We start from the raw sequence: 20,190 nt of genomic DNA, 5'->3' as shown, positions 1-20,190 counted from the left end.
AATACCCCCAAAAATTTGTAACACAATTTCTCCCGAGTACGGCGATACCCCATATGTGACCCTAAACTGTTGCCTTGAAATACGACAGGTCTCCAAAGTGAGAGCGCCATGCGCATTTGAGGCCTAAATTAGGGACTTGCATAGGGGTGGACATAGGGGTATTCTACGCCAGTGATTCCCAAACAGGGTGCCTCCAGCTGTTGTAAAACTCCCAGCATGCCTGGACAGTTAACGGCTATCTGGCAATACTGGGAGTAGTTGTTTTGCAACAACTGGAGGCTCCGTTCTGGAAACAGTGGCGTACCAGACGTTTTTCATTTTTATTGGGGAGGGGAGGGGGGCTGTGTAGGGGTATGTGTATATGTAGTGTTTTTTACTTTTTATTTTGTGTTAGTGTAGTGTTTTTAGGGTACAGTCACATGGGCGGGGGTTCACAGTAGTTTCTTGCTGGCAGCTTGAGCTGCGGCAGAAAATTTGATGCAGCTCAAACTTGCAGCCGGATACTTACTGTAAACCTTCGCCCATGTGAGTGTACCCTGTACGTTCACATTGGGGAGGGGAACATCCAGCTGTTGCAAAACTACAACTCCCAGCATGTACGGTCTATCAGTGCATGCTGGGAGTTGTAGTTTTGCAACAGCTGGAGGCACACAGGTTGTGAAACACCGAGTTTGGTAACAAACTCAGTGTTTTGCAACCAGTGTGCCTTCAGCTGTTGCAAAAGCTACAACCCCCAGCATGTATGGATCTATTGCTAAGCTACAGCAGGAGGCTGTCACTCACCTCCTGCTGCTGCTCCACGATGCCGCCGCACATGTCAGTCCCGCCGCCGCCGTCGCTCCTGGGGCCCCGATCCCAACAGGGACGCCGGGGATCGGGGTCCCCAGCACCCGGGGTCTTCTGCCCGCACCCGCTAACGTCCTCCGGAAGAGGGGCGGAGCGGGTTGCGGGAGTGACACCCGCAGCAGACGCCCTGATTGGTCGGCCGGCCGACGAATCAGGGCGATCGTGAGGTGGCACCAGTGCCACCTCACCCCTGCTGGCAATGGCTGTTCGGGGCCGTCTCTGAAGGCCCCGATCAGCCAGTAATTCCGGGTCATCGGGTCACTGGAGACCCGATTGACCCGGAATCCGCCGCAGATCGCTGGACCCCCCCTGGGCGATATGCTGGGATGCCTGCTGAACGATTTCATCCAGCATCCGGCACCGGCTCCGCTCCAGCTAGCGGCTGGGGCCGGAAATGCGCAGGGCGTATCCATACGCCCTGTGTCCTTAAGGGCTTGGAAACGGGGGCGTATGGATACGCCCTGTGTCCTTAAGGGGTTAATTCATATGGTCTGGGACTGCCCGAGAATACAGATGGTTTGGACAGAGATTTATAATAAAATAGAGCAAAGGCTGGGGGTTAAATTAGAATATAATGCCAGAACTGCAATATTGGGACTGTGCTTTAGTCAATGTAAGCATAAACAATTAATTAATAAGTTGCTAGGTATAACAAAAATATGTATCCTTAGAAAATGGTTTTCCCCCAATAGTACTACAATAAAGGAATGGAACAACGTAGTGGAAAAAATTAAATCTTTTGAATTGATAAGTAGTAAAGGAACAAAGAAAGGAAAGACGATTGAGGTAGAATGGAGAGAATGGGAGAGGTAGCCAGTGCGTTTGGAACAGAGGGCTTATCGGGGGGGATGGGGGGGGGGGGAGTAGGAGGGTGGGGGGGGGATAGACGGGAGTGTGATATTGGTATTGTAAATGTCTCTTTTTATTGTATGTTTCTGTCTTGATATAACTGATGTCAATTGTTGAAAGAAAAATAAAAAATTAAATTAAAAAAAATAAAATAATTTCTATGTCCTGTTGCTGAATCAGTCAGACGGCACTGGGGGACCTGCACATTGTTTGTATGGAATCTTGTTATAGGAAGTTCAGACCTGTGACTCTGCTCAAAGGACTGGTGTCAGATTCCCAGTAAGAGGAATCTCTGATTAGATCTAAAAAGGATATCCATGGCGCTCCATGGTGATTTGTATCTATGACCTATATCAGAAGATCCCTTCCTGTCTAATAATCTGAGAAGCCCATATGTTTCAATAGTGAGTGCAGTTGTGTTTATATGATTCTTTTCTACCAGTCACAGGATGGGTCTTTCTTTATCTCCCCCAGTCACATTAGCTGCTGCCTGTAGCCAGATTCAGACAAACGATGCTTATTCTAAATTGTGACTATTGATTGTTTGTATAATTGCTTTAATGCTGGACTCTGTTCTCTTTAGGATGTCTGGGATGGCCGGTCTGTTTCACTTATCAGGATGGATCCGGGTAAGATATTACATTTCTGTTATGATGTCTGATATTTGCATTTAAGAAACAATAGGTGTTAGTTCATATCTCATCTTAATGCAAAACTGTCACCAAGAATATGCTTATGAAGCTGCACACACCATGCACTAGGGCTTCACAAGCATATTCTAGGCATCCTTTTAGTGGCACCTTAAGCTAGTTTATACACTGCTCAAAAAATAAAATAAAAGGAACACTAAGATAACAACACATCCTAGATCTGAATGAATGAACTAATCGTATGAAATACTTTCGTCTTTACATAGTTGAATGTGCTGACAACAAAATCACACAAAAATTATCAATGGAAATAAAATTTATCAACCCACGGAGCTCTGGATATGGAGTCACACTCAAAATCAAAGTGGAAAACCACACTACAGGCTGATCCAACTTTGATGTAATGTCCTTAAAACAAGTCAAAATGAGGCTCGGTAGTGTGTGTGTGGCCTCCACTTGCCCGTATGACCTCCCTACAATGCCTGGGCATGATCCTGATGAGGTGGCTCCTGGACAGTCTGTGGTGCAATGTGGCGTTAGTGCATGGAGTGAGACATGATGTCCCAGATGTGCTCAATCGGATTCAGGTCTGCGGAACGGGTGGGCCAGTCCATAGAATCAATGTTTTCCTCTTGCAGGAACTGCGGACACACTCCAGCCATGTGAGGAAGCATTGTCTTGCATTAGGAGGAACCCAGGGCCAACCACACCAGCATATGGTCTCACAAGGGGTCTGAGGATCTCATCTCGGTACCTAATGGCAGTCAGGCTACCTCTGGCAAGCACATGGAGGGCTGTGCAGCCTCCCAAAGAAATGCCACCCCACACCATTACTGACCCACCGCAAAGCTGGTCATGCTGGAGGATGTTGCAGGCAGCAGAACATTCTCCACGGCGTCTCCGGACTCTGTCACATGCGCTTAGTGTGAACCTGCTTTCATCTGTGAAGAGCACAGGGCGCCAGTGGTGAATTTGCCAAACATCCTGCACAGTGTTGGGCTGTAAGCACAACCCTCACCTGTGGGTGTCAGGCCCTCATACCACCCTCATGGAGTCTGTTTCTGACCGTTTGAGTGGAGAAATGCATATTTGTGGCCTGCTGGAGGTCATTTTGCAGGGCTCTGACAGTTCTCCTCCTGCTCCTCCTTGCACAAAGGCAAAGGTAGCGGTCCTGCTGCTGGGTTGTTGCCCTCCTACGGCCTTCTCCATGTCTCCTGATGTACTGGCCTGTCTCCTGGTAGCGCCTCCATGCTCTGGACTCTACACTGACCGACACAGCAAACCTTCTTGCCACAGCTCGCATTGATGTGTCATCCTGGATGAGCTGCACTACCTGAGCCACTTGTGTGGGTTGTAGACTCCTGTCTCATGCTACCACTAGAGTGACAGCACTGCCAGCATTCAAAAGGGACCATAACATCAGCCAGGAAGCCTAGGAACTGAGAAGTGGTCTGTGGTCACCACCTGCAGAACCACTCCTTTTATTGGGGGTGTCTTGCTAATTGCCTATAATTTCCACCTGTTGTCTGTTCCATTTGCACAACAGCATGTGAAATTGATAGTCAGTCAGTGTGCTTCCTGAGTGGACAGTGTGATTTCACAGTGTGATTGACTTGGAGTTACATTCAGTGTTGTTTCAGTGTTCCTTTTATTTTTTTGAGCAGTGTACTTACACAATCAAGCTTTATAATCCCCTCAGGAGTCAGATTGACAGTCGGTGAGGTGGAGCCTGGGGTCCGCTCTGCTCTGGGTCACACCACCTCATTCAGCCTAATTGAAAGGCAGGGATCGCTACCTGTCAATCAACTGCACGGCATAGGTTTGAAAGAGGAGGTGCGGCCCGGAGCAAAGTGGACCCCAGGCTCCGCCTCCTCGACTGTCAGCTCAACTCCTGAAGAGGATTATAAAGCTTGATTGTGTAAGTATAAACTAGCCTAAGGTGCCACTAAAGGGATGCCTAGAATATGATTGTGAAGCCCTAGTGCATGGTGTGTGCAGCTTCACCAGCATATTCTGGTGACAATTTCACTTTAAACCATAGTCATTAATATTGGATTCTATTCAGCTGGATTTTGAAGTGAGGAATAGCATCTATGTGATGATCTTTATTCAAAAAAACAGGAACATGGCTTTGATGTTGAAGTTCTCTATAATGTCAGTGTGTGCCCAAACTATGAAGCACAGAACCAGACTCTTATTAGACGTTCAACAAACAACTGCAAACTCAGAGACGAAGCTTAATTCTGGGGTACGCCATATCTAGTGTTGTCCATCAGACTAACAAGAGGTTAAAGGAGAGGACTAAACAAGATACTTTATTTTCTAATTATGCCCATTGTGTAGGGTATAAAAAAATAAGCCCGGTGTCCTTCTGTAGTCGACAGTCTGCAGCTTAAGGAAGACTGTCGCTGCGGGGAACTTGAGCAGGACACTGGGGACTCCGGTGCATAATTAGGAAAAACCCCTCCCTGCGGAGTTTTCCTTTTAAATGTATAATTGAATACCACTGGAGAGAAAATTTATCAATTTTAATGCCAGGATTATTCCAATACGGGGGAGGACTCCGGATAGAAAGTCCCAGAAACCTGAATGCCAGATATTGACCAAAAAACCAAATCACAAAAATGTTGGGCTCTACTCCATATACCTCCTGATCAGTGGTATCACACAATGCCTGGCTCACATGTTCAGTAAAAGCAGCTCCTGACACTAACAAAATGGTACCTCCATAAAGCCTGCTATTATCTAAAATTGGATAATATTCTTAGTGATAACTGCAGCAATGTGGCCATACCTGCAGATACAATGGCAACCAAACAATACAAATAGAATAAATCACAAGTAATGCTCAGTAACTCCAAATAAAGTATAATAAAATAAATCACCTTGTGATAATTGACCAGAGCAATGACCCCTTTGTAATATAAAGCCAACAGGGATGATGAATTTGAGCACAATAACAATCAAACATTGCAAACCAAATAGATAACTTCAAAATGCTCAGCCATTCCAACGCATTTCTTCTAAATGGAGTCCTCAGGGGACAAATGAACATATCCACAGTGCTCAATAAGTGATGATATTGGTGAAAATAGCTTGCTTTACTGAAACAATGAGCGAGGCATCATGTGATACCACTGATTAGGGCTGGGTGGTATACCGGTTCATACCAAATACCGAAATTTTTGTGCTGCACGATATGAATTTTAACCCACACCGCAATACCGGTTTGGCCCCTCCCCCTCGGGAATGAATGAATCAGCCCAGCGCTGCGCTGTCCCCACATTGGGGAAGTAATCCTATGTGACCTTCGAGCGCTCTTCTGCTCCCCCCAATTATTAACCCAGTCCAGCACTGTCCCCATCAGGGTACTACTCACATGTCACCCGCATGCGCTGCCCTCCTCGTCCTGTTTGTTGCGGCCACCGACACTGACACTCTATACCAGTGGTCTCCAACTTGCGGACCTCCAGATGTTGCAAAACTACAACTCCCAGCATGCCCGGACAGCCATTGGCTGTCCGGGCATGCTGGGAGTTGTAGTTTTGCGACATCTGGAGGTCCGCAGGTTGGAGATCACTGCTCTATACTATGCGGTATCCCTATGCCCGGGCTGCAAAAAACAGACAAAATAAACTTTAACTCACCTCCCGTTGGTCCGGTACCGGCCTCACATGTTTCCTGGGGACGGGAAAGTCGGACAGACGTCAGCTTATCACCGGTCACAGCGATGTTCCGCCTCGGCCGGTGATAGGCTGAGCCCACTGTCATGTAAGGAGCCGGCTTCTTACATGACAGTGGGCTCAGCCTATCACCGGCCGAGGCGGAACATCGCTGCAGCCGGTGATAGGCTGACAGCTCTCCAACGTTCCCGTCCCCTGGTAAGGCCGGCGTAGGTGCGTTAAAGTTTATTTTGTTTACCTTTTGCAGCCCGGGCATAGGGATACCGCACAGTATAGAGTGTCAGCGCCGGCGGCCGCAACAAGCTGGATGAGGAGGGCAGCACATGCGGGTGACATGTGAGTATTTACCCCGATGGGGATGTGGGCTGATAATTAATATGGGGGGTGGGGGGGGGGGGGGCGCTAGGAAATACCGTTATATACCGTGGAACCGCCAAAAGTCTTAAAAATACCGTGATACACACATTTGGTCATACAGTGGTCCCTCAACATACGATGGTAATCCGTTCCAAATGGACCATCGTTTGTTGAAACCATCACATGTTGAGGGATCCGTGCAATGTAAAGTATAGGACAGTGGTCTACAACCTACGGACCTCCAGATGTTGCAAAACTACAACTCCCAGCATGTCTGGGCCTGCTTGGAGTTAACGTTTTGCAACATCTGGAGGACTACAGTTTGGACACCACACTACAGTCTCCAAACTGTTCTCCTCCAGTTGCTGCACAACTACAACTCCCAACATGCCCTTAAGCTATCTGGGCATGCTGGGAGTTTTAGTTTTGCAACAGCTGGGGGCACACTGGTTGTGAAACATTGTCTGTTTCCTAACTCATTGTTTCCCAACCTGTGTGCCTCCAGCTGTTGCAAAACTAGAACTCCCAGCATGCACTGACAGACCATGCATGCTGGGAGTTGTAGTTTTGCAATAGCTAGAGGCACACGGGTTGGGAAACAATGAGTTAAGTAACAAATTCGGAGTGTTTTGCAACCAGTGTGCCTCCAGCTGTTGCATAACTACAACCCCCAGCATGCACGTACAGCCAAAATGCATGCTGGAAGTTGTAGTAGTATGCCTCCAGCTGTTGCATAACTACAAGTCCCAGCATGCACTTCGGCTGTCACTGCATGCTGAGAGTTGTAGTTTTTGCAACAGCTGGAGGCACACTGATTGCAAAATACTGAGTTTGTTACCTAACTCACTGTTTCGCAACCAGTGTGCCTCCAGCTGTTGCAAACCACAACTCCCAGCATGCACTGATAGCCCACACATGTTGGGAGTTGTAGTTTTGTAACAGCTGGAGGCACACTGGTTGCGAAACACGGAGTTCAGTAACAAACTCTGTTTTGCAACCAGTGTGCCTCCAGCTGTAGCATAACTACATCCCCTAGCATGCACAGACAGCCAAAGGGCATGCTGGGAGTTGTAGTTTTGCAACAGCTGGAGATTTGCAACCCCCCCCCCCCCCCCCCCCCCATGTGAATGTACAGGGTACATTTTGAGATTCAGCAAATTTTTCGCTGCAGCAGAACCCCCGCCCATGTGAGTGTACCCTAGAAACACTACACTACATCTATACAAAATAAAGGGTAAAACACTACATATACCCCTACACAGTTAATGGGGTAATCCGCCCCTAGCATCTTATCCCCTATCCAAAGGATAGGGGATAAGATGTCAGATCTCCGCTGCGGCACCCCGCTATCATTACTGCACAGAGCAAACTCGCTCTGTGCGTAATGACGGGCAATACAGGGGCCGGAGCATCGTTATGTCATGGCTTCACCCCCTCGTGACATCACCGCCAGCCCCCTCAATACAAGTCTATGGGAGGGGGAGTGGCGGCCATCACGCCCCCTCCCATAGACTTGCATTAAGGGGGCGGGCCATGATGTCACGAGGGGCGGATCCGTGACTTAACAATGTTCCGGCCCCTGTATCGCCCCTCATTATGCACAGAGCGAGTTTGCTCTTTCCAGTAATGATAGCGGGGTGCCGCAGCGGGACCCCCCAGCAGCAGGACCCTGGTGATCTGACATCTTATACCCTATCCTTTGGATAAAGGATAAGATGTCTAGGGGCGGAGTACCCCTTTAACTTTCATTTTCAAATCCCCCGTGGGGAGCCCTGAATGGCCGGTACTGAGGAGCCATTCAGGGCTCTCCGTGGGGTTTTTAAAATGAACATTGTGAGTGGCAGCGGGGGCCATATGTATATTAAAAGCGCTGTGGGGGGCAAGTTATATAGCTCTGCAGGGGGGGGGGGCAGACATATAGCCTATATATCTAGCCCCCAGCGCATTTATAATATGACCCCCGCCGGTGCATTAATAAAGATATGACCCCTGCCAGCGCATTTATATATTCCCCCCGCAGCACATTAATAAACATATGACCCCCGCCAGCGCATATGTAATTTAAAATTATTTTTTTTTAAATATATTATATACCCCCGCAGCGCATTTGTCATAATATGCCACTGCAGCGCTATGAATGAAAAGTATATCTACCAGCAGCACATAGTGCCAGCAGCCGGCCAGCCGATGATGCTGATAGAAATACTTTTCATACATAGCGCTGCGGCGACATATGTATATAGAAGCGCATCTATATACATATACCCCTGCAGCGCTATGAATGAAAAGTATATATATTAGCAGCGAACAGGGCCAGCAGCCGGCTGCTGGCACTATGTGCTGCTGGTAGATATACTTTTCATTCATAGTGCTGCAGTGGCATATTATGACAAATGCGCTGCGGGGGTATATAATATATTTAAAAAAAAATTTTTTAAATTACATATGCGCTGGCGGGGGTCATATGTTTATTAATGTGCTGCGGGGGGAATATATAAATGCGCTGGCAGGGGTATCTTTATTAATGCACCGGCGGGGGTCATATTATAAATGCGTGGCATATTATGACAAATGCTCTGGGGGGGTTACATTATAAATCCGCTGCGGGGGATATCTATTTCTATAATATATGCACCGGCGGAGGTCATATGTTTATTAATGCGCTGCGGGGGGTGTATATAAATGCGCTGGTGGGGCGTTATATCTATAAATGCGCTGGCGGGTGGTCATATCTTTATTAATGCGCCAGCGGAGGGGGGTGTGTATATATAAATGTGCTGGCGGGGATCATATCTGTATTAATGCACTGCGGGGTGCATATTATACATGCGCTGGGGGGCTAGGTATATAGGCTATATGTCTGCCCCCCTGCAGAGCTATATATCTTGCCCTCCACAGCGCTTTTAAAAAGATATCCCCCCCCCCTGCAGAGCTATATATCTTGCCCTCCACAGCGCTTTTAAAAAGATATCCCCCCCCCCCTTGCAGAGCTATATATCTTGCCCTCCACAGCGCTTTTAAAATAGATATTCCCCCCCCCCCCTTGCAGAGCTATATATATTGCCCCCCACAGCACTTTTAATATACATATGGTCCCCGCTGCCACTCACAATGTTCATTTTAAAAACCCTGTGGAGAGCCCTGAATGGCTTCTCAGCACCGGCCATTCAGGGCTCCCCACGGGGATTTAAAAATTAGAGTTACACACAATACATCGCAGCGTTGCGGACCATGCCGCCCACTCGCCTGCTTAATAACTTCTGATCGTCCATTCCAAACAAATTCTCTCTCCAAAAGCTCAATGGCACTCCTTCTTTTCGGAGCATTGTAGTTCTCGCAACATAGGGGCTTCATAAATGCGACATGCCCCCCAAAAACCATTTCAGAAAAACTCACTCTCCAAAATCCCATTGTCGCTCCTTCCCTTCTGAGCCCTCTAGTGCACCCACAGAGCACTTTACATTCACATATGAGGTATTTCCTTATGCAAGAGAAATTGGGTTACAAATTTTGGGGGGATTTCTCTCCTTTTACCCCTTGTAAAAAATCAAAAACTGGGTCTTCAAGAACATGCGAGTGTAAAAAAATGAAGATTTTGAATTTTCTCCTTCATTTTGCTGCTATTCCTGTGAAACACCTAAAGGGTTAACAAACTTACTGAAATTACATTTTGAATGAATACTTTGAGGGGTGCAGGTTTTATCATGGGGTCATTTATGGGGTATTTCTAATATGAAGGCCCTTCATATCTGCTTAAAAACTGAACTGGGCCCTGAAAAATTCAGATTTTTGAAAATTTTGTGAAAAATGTGAAAATTGCTGCTTAGCTTTGAAGCCCTCTGTCTTCCAAAAGTAAAAACATATTTGGAGAAGGATAAAAAAAACACAGGGGGCGCTCCCTGATGAGGGGTATCTGCTGGTGTGTGCCCTTCACCACACCTGAGTGAGATACCCACCTTGTAAAACCGTTGGTTGGTGCAACGGTTGGCACGGGATGGTTCAATAACAATGGTTGGCTTCTGCGCTCCTACCGGTATCGGACCCCAATGTTGGAGGCCGATAATAATGGAGTGCGAATGAGGCAGAAAAAAAACGGTTTGGCGGAGGCGCTGCACAACTTAAAGCATGAAGCAAGGATTCGAGCAGCACAGGACAATAAAATATTTTTATTGGTACAAAGAGGACAACGCGTTTTGGCATGGACTCATGCCTTCCTCAGGTCCACTTACAGTGCCCAAGGAATACTTGGTTTGGTACTGTAGAGCTTGTGTTGAGGTCCTGTGTGCGTCTGTGCTGCCACCGGTCTGAGGCAGCGTGCTGGGAGTGTGAGTATTTGGCCGGGAAACTGCCGATAAGTCACTTCCGGTGGAAAGGTAAAAACATGCCAACTTTATGATGCCAACATTGTATCATATTGTATATATGAGTCAATACATAATTTATTTGGAATGTCTATTTTCCTTACAAGCAGAGAGCTTCAAAGTTAATGCAACATTTTCAGATTTTTCATGAAATTTTCACATTTTTCACCAAGAAATGTTGAAGTATTGGTGAAAATGTACCACTGTGTTAAAGTAGAATATGTCACGAAAAAACATTCTCTGAATCAAATTCATAAGTAAAAGCATCCCAGAGTTATTAATGCTTAAAGTGACAGTGGTCAAATGTACAAAAAATGCTTGGGTCCTTAAGGGGTTAAAGGTAGAGTCACCCATCTGTAGACTATTGCTTCAGGACTCCTACCTCACATCAGTATAGAGAAGCACCTTAGACATCTCTCAAGGGGGTACTATGGAGACTTATCCTCATGCAATGCTTCATAGGAAAATGGTATCCAAATCACTCTCCTCCATAAGGAAGAGAACCACTTTATACTAGCCAAACCAGTCTCTGCTCAAAAAGGATAAAAAGCCTAGAAACAAGCAACCAATGCCCTCTGTACTGATGAGGGGCAAAAAGTGAGGGGCCTGTTAAGGGTGTATAGAAAGTGCTTGTGTCCCTGGCTCCATTAATAATCTCTACTACTGACTATTAACCATTTAGATTCCACTGTTAAAACAGACAGTGGCATTTAAGCAGTCTTTATGTGCGTCTGTGTAGTGGTTTGTATTGCCTCCCTTGGACGATTGCTTGTCCTCTAGGGGACTAATAGTGTAAAAAAATATATATATATAACATTATTGTTCCCACACTGTAAATGGCATAAACAAACAAACAAACAAAAAAAAAAGATACCATACACCAGAAATGTGTTTTATTTTTTTAATTTTTTTTTTCCGGTCACATCACACCCCAGAAAAAAATGGAATAATAAGCATTTAGAAAGTCGGATTTATGACAAATTTGATACTGGTAAAATTTCAGATTACAGTGCAAAAATTAGCCCTATATACGGTATGCAGAAAAATAAAAAAGCTATAGGTGTTAGAACAGGGCAATTTTAAGCATACTCTATTTTTAGTTTTCGTAAATTCTACAAAATTTATACAAAACTAGTATCCATTATATATAAAAAAAAAAGATACAAAAGAAAAAGAAAAGAAAAAAAAAGAAAAAAAGATACAAATTGGGAATCATCGTAATCATACTGACTTGATGAATAAGGCTAAGTTTCTACTTCTTTTTTTGTCCTGCGTTTTTTTGATTTTAAATGCCAGAAAAAACGCCAGTGCAATTTCCTGCATCTGGCGTTTTTTAATTAGTGTGGAAGTTGCATTTTTGGCCTCTTTTGGCGTTTTTTTTTTTTTTGTTTTTTTGTATCAGTAGTGATAGAAAATAATGTATTTAACGAAATGTATATTTTTTTATAACAAAATTGTAATTTTTAAAGTGTGTTTCACTTTTTTTAAATGTTTTAGGTAGTACTACTACTCCCAGCATGGAACACACTGTTCCATGATGGGAGTAGTAGTACCTGTACTAATAGACATATCGCCCACTGCAATAGTCCATAATATAGCAGAGATGTGGAGCGGCTCTATACAGCGCTCACATCTCTGCTCTGTACTCCAGCCAGTGATGTGAATAGAATATCACTCATTCATATTTTCCGTCCAAAGTGGGGATTGGCCGGATGGTTGCAGCCAATCACAGCTCTTAGAGGGAAATATGAATAAGTGATGTTCTATTCATATCACTGGCCGGAGTATAGTGCAGAGATGTGAGCGCTGTATAGAGCCGCTCCGCATCTCTGCAATAAAGGACGATCACAGCGGATGTCAGGAGTGACACTCGCTGTGATCTTTCCTTGACTGGAGGTACTACTACTCCCATCATGGAGCACACTCTGGAAAGATCACAGTTTATGTCACCTCTGACACCCGGACACCCGCTGTGATCGTCCTGTATAATGTATAGATGCGGCTGCTCTTCTATGGTCCCCTGCACTGACTTATATATACACCTATTCGTATTTCCCAGAGAGAGTTGTGATTGGCTGGAACCATCTGGCCAATCACAGCTCTCTGCGGGAAATATGAATAGGTGTGTGTATGTGTGTGTGTGTGTGTGTGTGTGTATGTGTATATATATATTTATATATATATATATATAATATAATATAATATAATATATAGTGCAGGGGACCATAGAAGAGCGGCCAGCCGCATCTATACATTATACAGGAGGATCACAACAGACCCGGGGCGATCTGTCAATTAGTACAGATACTACTACTCCCATCATGGAGCAGTGTGTGTTCCATGCTGGGAGTAGTAGTACCACCTAAAAAATAAAGAATAAAAAGTGAAAAACACACACACTACATTTTTATTATTGTCGGCTACATTTTTAGGTCCCCACCCGCCCACATAAATTGATGCCTGTTTAATAAAAATTTTGTTATAAAAAAGATAAATTTCGTTAAATACAATTTTTTCCATCACTACTGTCTCTTTTTTTTTTTTTAATGGTACCCTACGAAATTGTAATAAAAAGGTATCTCCATCACTTTTTTTGAATCGCCAAAGTCCAAAAGAGAATAAAAAACGCCTGAAAAAATGCCAAAGTTAAGACCCACATGGCGTTTTTCTTGGCGTTTTTTTACTTCCAAAAACGCCACAATTTCAGGGAAAAAAGCGCCAGTGGCTCAACATGCTGTAATTTTGCATAACCGCAAGGCAGCTGAAAAACGCCAAAAAAGAGTGAAAAAATGCCAAAAGGATTAAAAAAATGCCAAGTGGGAAAAATAATTTTGTGATTTCTCATTGATTTACAGCTAACCTCTGGCCGCAGCATTTTTTGGCCGAAAAAACGCCATGCGGCAGAATTGGCGTTTTTCTTGGCGTTTTTCCCCAAAAAAATCCAAGTAGAAACTTAGCCTAAAAACATCATTGACTACTTTGCCGTTTAGTAAATTTTCCCTCACAAACAATTTTTTTCTGTTTTACAGTATATTTTATGGTAAAGTTAACAGTGTCATTACAAAGTACTACAGAAAAACAGTGTTACAGAAAACAAACAATAATGGAAAAATAAGAATTCTGTCTCTTAGGCCCCACGGCAGAATGACATTCCATAGGTGCCGGACCACTCGGAATTTGCCGTCTTTATTGTCGGCAATGACAATCTGTTCTTTCTGCAAAGTCTGAAATTGGAATTTCCATGGCAGATGTTTCAGCCTTCCACCGTTTCAGGGGGCAGCAGAATCTAATTGAAAACAATGGAATTTCCAAGCGAAATTTTTCAGGTGGATTCCGCTGGAAAATTTCATTGTGTGAATGGGGACTTTCAAGAACAGGAGTGAAAATGAATATGCAAATCTTTTAATTTTCTGGGTAATTAAAGTAAGCATAAGTAAAGACCTTAGCTTTTATTAAAGAGAGTTCTGCTATTGCATAAAAATACTAAAAAAGATAGAAATAAATAGAAATTTGGTGGTAAAAGCTGCAGTCTTTGAGGGCCTAATGGAATAGCTCTTAATGGTGGAGATCATGATGTTAGCAGTCAAAAGGCCAGAGTATTTGAACATGAGCTAGAAAATAGAATAATCTTCAGAAAGGAGCAATAAACCTGTATAAAAAGAATCAACAGCTATAATAGCAGGAGGGAAGTCTGCGCTGTCACATCAGTCAATTTCCACCAGGCTCCTGATAGCAAAGACTTTGTGGATACAATCCTATTGATTTCCTAATTGTATGAGCTAAGCCCAGGAGCTACACTATTTGCTTGCTTCAGCCTATCTCACAAACAAGGAAAGATAACAAAAAACAAAATTGCCATTGCAGCCTATCGTCCTCGGGGTATCTAAAGAATCAATATTTTATCTGTGTGAGCGTGACCTTCGCAGACAATGCATATTCTCTGTATTACAGCAATGATACGGTCACCAAAGCTCTCGAAAATTGCTCGGCTTTCCTCAGTGTTTTCCAAATTGCCCTTTCACAGAGTGTTTCTTGAGTGCAGGCCGATAGACATCACACTAGATTTTCCCTTTGTCTTTCTTTTATTGGTTCTGATGCAGACGATGACTTGAAATCTTGTTCACCGCAAATGGAGACTCTTACCAGAAAGCCTGGGCTACACTTTCAGGAAAATAATAAGTAGACTGTTCTCGTACAAAGCCATTTCCATTTCATTTCACGTACAGGTCTAAAATAAGGGCCAATCATAGGCAAGTTATTAAAGTGTATGTGTGTGTGTATGTGTGTATATATAATATGGAGTTTACAAAAAAACGGATTGCAGCAGCACACATTGGTCAAAAAATTGAGGCTCTTAGCGCACTTTTTGATCAAAACGTGTCCCCCCCCATCCATCACGGGGAGGTGGCCTCATTTAGGATGGGACCCTAGCACAAATTCTGAGCCTAACGCTCAGATACCAACTCACCTCTGCTGGGCATATAGCCTCTGACTGGGTGACATGCTGGATCCATATACAATTTAAAACACCACCTGTGAGAAAGGGGGAGGGGTGCACAGCTAAAGAGGGTGCCATTCCCCCTGTGTAGTAAATACAAGCAAAAAGAAAAATAGCCAGCACAACAACCTAATACACGGGTGTAGGTTGTTCTGCTGGCTATTGGTTTTTTCCTTGTATTTACTACACAGGGGGAATGGCACCCTCTTTAGCTGTGCACCCCTCCCCCTTTCTCACAGGTGCTGTTTTAAATTGTATATGGATCCAGCATGTGTATATGTGTATATATTATGTGTATATATATATATGTGTATATATATGTATATATATACATACACTAAGGGGTAAATTTATCAAAAACTGTGTAGGGGAAGAGTGGGGGAAATTCACCATTTGTTTATTATATTGCAATAGAAATATTTACCTCCATAGTCGCAATTGCATGTTTTCCCCAAATTGTACAGCCCTACAAAAAAACTAAACAAATGAGGAATCGTTGTAATTTTACCGACCTGACAAATAGACATCATTGTCAATATTACCTCATAAACAAATAAACATTTTTTTTCTGATACACAATATATTATATATTGAAATAAAGAGTGTCATTACAAAGTACTATTGGTTCCACAAAAACAAACCATCATGGACAAAGTTATGCAGGCGCCAATCCACTCGGAAGTTCACCACCTTCATAGACGACAATGCATTTCTGAGCGGATGCCATTGAAAACAATGGCAGTCTACTGCAACTAAATTTCCAAGCGGAATTTTTCCACCAGATTCCACTTGTGTGAATGGGGCCTTAGGAGAGGGAATAACATGAAAATGCTAACATTTTTATTTTCCTGGGTCTATAAGGGATTATTATTATTATTATAGTAATGAATGAATGGTATAATCAAGGACAAACTTTTGAAAATGAATCCTGTGGATGGAAACGACTTTACAATTCAAGGGCTCAGACGATCAAGAAACTGCAGCCAAATAAAACACTGTAGCTCCAACTATCATGTCCGAATATACAACTTAGCACGGATGGGCTATAACAGCTGATGACTAGTTCCAGTGCCGTTGTGTCTAGAGGAAACAGAAAGTCAAGATTCTGGTGGGTAAAAGAGGACAAAAATTGCATCACTGAACCTGTGGTTATATTGGACAGCAGAGCTTATCTACACATTCTTACAAAGATCATACCTCATAGCAGCATGACCCTGGCAGCAGGCAATTCCCCAAGCCACAAGGGGTCGTATGGATGGACGTTAGACCTGTGGCCACAGACTGCAGTATAAACTCAATTATGACATTTTCTGTAGATCACTTTCAGTGTAGATCAAGTGATGTAAGCTAGATGGAATAAGGCCTGGTCAGTGATGCTAGGCTAGGTCACGACTTTACTACTAACCTTGTGGGGTTTTCTTGTGCAACAGTGTCGAGTGTATCACACAGTCAGATCTTTGCTTTCAGCTGACTGTCGATCAAGCTGGGACCGGGATGGAAGGGGGAACTTCGGAACGCCTTTTTGACACTTGACATTGTAGAATAAAAGCTTTATTCCACGTTACGGATAGATATATATCCAGATATATGAAAGGTATCATGTGTCTTCTTGCCCCAAGCTATTCAACATTGTCAGCAGTTTGGAACAAGAATTGCAGCTGATTGCTGAGTTGGTTCTTTTTGTTTGGACAATCACATGATCAATGCCATTAGACAGAGCTAGTTCTCACTAATCCTGATTTGGACAACTATTACATTGTCATTGCTCTTTGCAACTCCACTTACAGGAGAAACATGTGCAAAAAAAAAAAAAATAAATAAATAAATAAAATAAAAAAATAAAAATAAAAATATATATATATTTTTTTTTCCCCTGGATATTATTTTAGTTTTTTTTATAGAAAAAGTCAGTTAAAAAAGAAATAGAAAAAAGAAGAGTAAACTGGGGGGAAAAAACCCTCAAATTTTATGACAATAGTATAATATAGACAACGCTTATCATGTGCTTTGGAGCATCTACTGCAATGTCTATATCCATTGGGAATTGATCGCCTAAGATTTACCTATGGCTGGTGGTCAGTCAACTGCTTGGGGGTCTACGCGATGCAGTGGGAATATGGATACTGAAGTGCGCTTTATATTACACCTGTGAAAAAGCAGCATCTGTAAGTCTGACCCTCAAAACTGATCAATGGGTGAGATGGTACTGCTTGTTGAAATTGGTTTCTTTTATAGACCCAATAGTGCCTTATAAAACTTTGTACGTGGAATTTTGTAGTTTTACACTGCTCCTCCCTGCAGTGGAGAAGATGAGACACTTACAGATCCTAAATGGCCAGCATAGTTTGTGTTAAAAGCCAACTATATGTTTTTCTTGGGCATTTACATTGAGAATACTGCAGATCCCATCCTGTTGACTGTAACTAGAGACATTTGATTACAAGTGCCACATGGCTGCTGTGTGTTCTGCCTAATAGTGACCTTGTCAGGCCGATGACTTTGCCGCATGTAACATGTTGCTTCTCAGTGCTGGGAAACAAGTATGTGTCAGATTGTCACCCTAATGACTGTGAACATAGGCTGACCTCCGTGCATCCAGTAGACTGAATTGCTGGAGGACACGGATTGTTGTTTCTTTTAGTTGTCAGACAACTTTCGGTTATATATTGATTTGCTCTTAACACATGGGTGGGTGCAGTGACTCAGGGCACTTATTAAAGAAACTTACAAGTTAACTTTTTTTTGTATGATACGTAACCTCCATCATCAGGCTGTCCTTCAACAAACCAGACTATGAAAGCTTGTCTATAGAGTTATTAAAATGTATTTATTACATTGGCAGGGGTACAGAAAACAGTTTTTACTGGCTGCATCATACTGAATGGTCTGTTGATGGAAAAACGTGCATTTCCTGTCTAATGATATGTTTTTAGCAATGCTCTTACCTAGTCTGCAGTGATCATTGTGGTGCAGATAGGTCAAAAGATGGATAATGGTCTTTTCCAGAGCTTAAAGCTGCTCAGCTGAGAGGCTTTGAGAAAAATTGTTCTTCTGTCAGGTTCAGTGGGACAGAGCTGCTGCCAGACACCTGTAGCAGGTTATCTGCCTTTTAAAATGATGAATCAGCATGGTGAAATCGGACATATCTGATGGTTATTCAACCACACCCCCCCCCCCCTGCAGCATCTACTGTCAGGGAAGGGTCAGGACAACTCCATTAACATCAGATCTGGCTGTTTATACCAAAATCAGTGATGTACCGTATATACTTGAGTATAAGCCGACCAGAATATAAGCCGAGGCTCCTAATTTCACCCCAAAAACCCAGGAAAAGTTATTGACTCGACTATAAGCCTAGGGTGGGAAATACATCATCCCCCCCTGTAATCATCCAGACCCCCGTCATTAACACCCTCATCATCATCACCCTGTCATCATCCCCCCTTCATCACTGCCTGTCATCATCCCGTCTTCATCATTACCCTGTCATCATCCCCCCTTCATCATCCCCCCCTTCATCATCACTGCCTGTCATCATCCCTCACCCCCCCCTTCAGCATCACCGCCTGTCAGCATCCCCCCCTTCATCATCACCGCCTGTCATCATCCCCCCCCTTCATCACTGCCTGTCATCATCCCACACACCCAGCCCTTCATCATCACCGCCTGTCATCATCCCACCCCCCCACCCCCTTCATCATCACCACCTGTTAATGTCTGAACAGTGGTCTTCAACCTGCGGACCTCCAGATGTTTCAAAACTACAACTCCCAGCATGCCCGGACAGCCGATGGCTGAATCTAGTATCTCACTTACTGTGGGGTGGACACTATACCACAGATCCTGTTCATAGTCAATAACTTTACCACTTTTGGGTCTGGGCAACATGTACATTGTTTTTTGGATATTTATCTGGTTGTGACTGTATCACTTTAAACTTCTACATTTCTATTTTAGCAAACCCACAACTACTTTACAGGACCTCTGGGAATTCCAGCTTGGGGTTCATACATCATCTTTATTGTGGCCACCTTGGTGATCGGACTCATACTAGGTTTGGTAAGTATGCTCTTTTGTTGTCACCACCATTTATTAAAGTTGAGTTACAAACCTCTTCAGATATAAAACTGTGTACTTAATGTGTACTCTAGATTCCGCTCTCAAAATTACATTTTTTTTTTTTTTTTTTAGGGAAATACTGTATCTCAAATGGGTTCTATACTTTATGTCCTCCAGGGAGGGAGGAGGCATGCATTCTGCAGCTCAGCACAGCCTCTAAAGGGGAAATTTATCAATCTTGGTGTAAGGTAGAACCATGGCGTAAGGTTTTACCCCTTATTGCTTGGTGTATTGTATGCACAGTTGCTCAAAATTTACTAAAAAAGACTCACAAGATTTGATAAATTTTGTTCAATTATAGAAACCAGTGAGCTGCAGAGATTGGTGTCTTATTAGATGGTGTAAATTTGCGCAAAAAAACCCCAAACACTTCTAAATTTAATTTGCACAAATAATAAATACATCTCCACTGCATAAAGTGGGGAACGGTGCACCAAACCGTAGACAACTTTGAAAGATATTTTGCCGAAAATTGCTAAAAAAAATCAGCTAAAAATGCAGTTGCGCAAAATTTGCAGGGACATTTAGAACATTGAAGTGGTGTAAAGCCAATGATAAATGTCCCCCTAAAACTCTTGAGCTTAGAAGAAAAACATAAATAAAAATGTAAATAAATGGCTTTTTTTCCATTTAACTCCAAAAAGCAAAAGAAAATTATGAACAAACCTATTTGGTATAGGCACGTGTGTGTAAACGTTCCTGTACGGTGAACGGGGTAAACATAAAAAAAAATAAAAATAAATTGCTACTTTTATGTCATATCACATTCCCAAAAAATTTGTAAAAATTGATTAACCCCTTAATGACACAGGACGTCCTGGTGAGGT

At 43.4% G+C, this 20,190-nt stretch overlaps 1 protein-coding gene across 2 annotated transcripts in view; it reads left to right on the top strand.

The window, feature by feature from the left end:
• The window catches only part of TMX4 (thioredoxin related transmembrane protein 4), an 82,312-nt gene that overhangs the window by 50,251 nt on the left and 11,871 nt on the right, over positions 1-20,190 (top strand). For both annotated transcript variants that reach the window (XM_056567838.1, XM_056567837.1), the window contains exons 5-6: positions 2,279-2,324; positions 19,202-19,303. In XM_056567838.1, coding sequence (XP_056423813.1) covers positions 2,279-2,324; positions 19,202-19,303 — 148 coding nt within the window. The remainder of the gene's footprint in view (positions 1-2,278; positions 2,325-19,201; positions 19,304-20,190) is intronic.

This window comes from Hyla sarda, chromosome 3 (genome assembly GCF_029499605.1).
Source record: "Hyla sarda isolate aHylSar1 chromosome 3, aHylSar1.hap1, whole genome shotgun sequence".
In the NCBI taxonomy this organism is placed as follows: Eukaryota; Metazoa; Chordata; class Amphibia; order Anura; family Hylidae; genus Hyla; species Hyla sarda.
The sequence above is the reverse complement of the archived record's forward strand: the minus strand, read 5'-3'. Positions and strand labels throughout refer to the sequence as shown.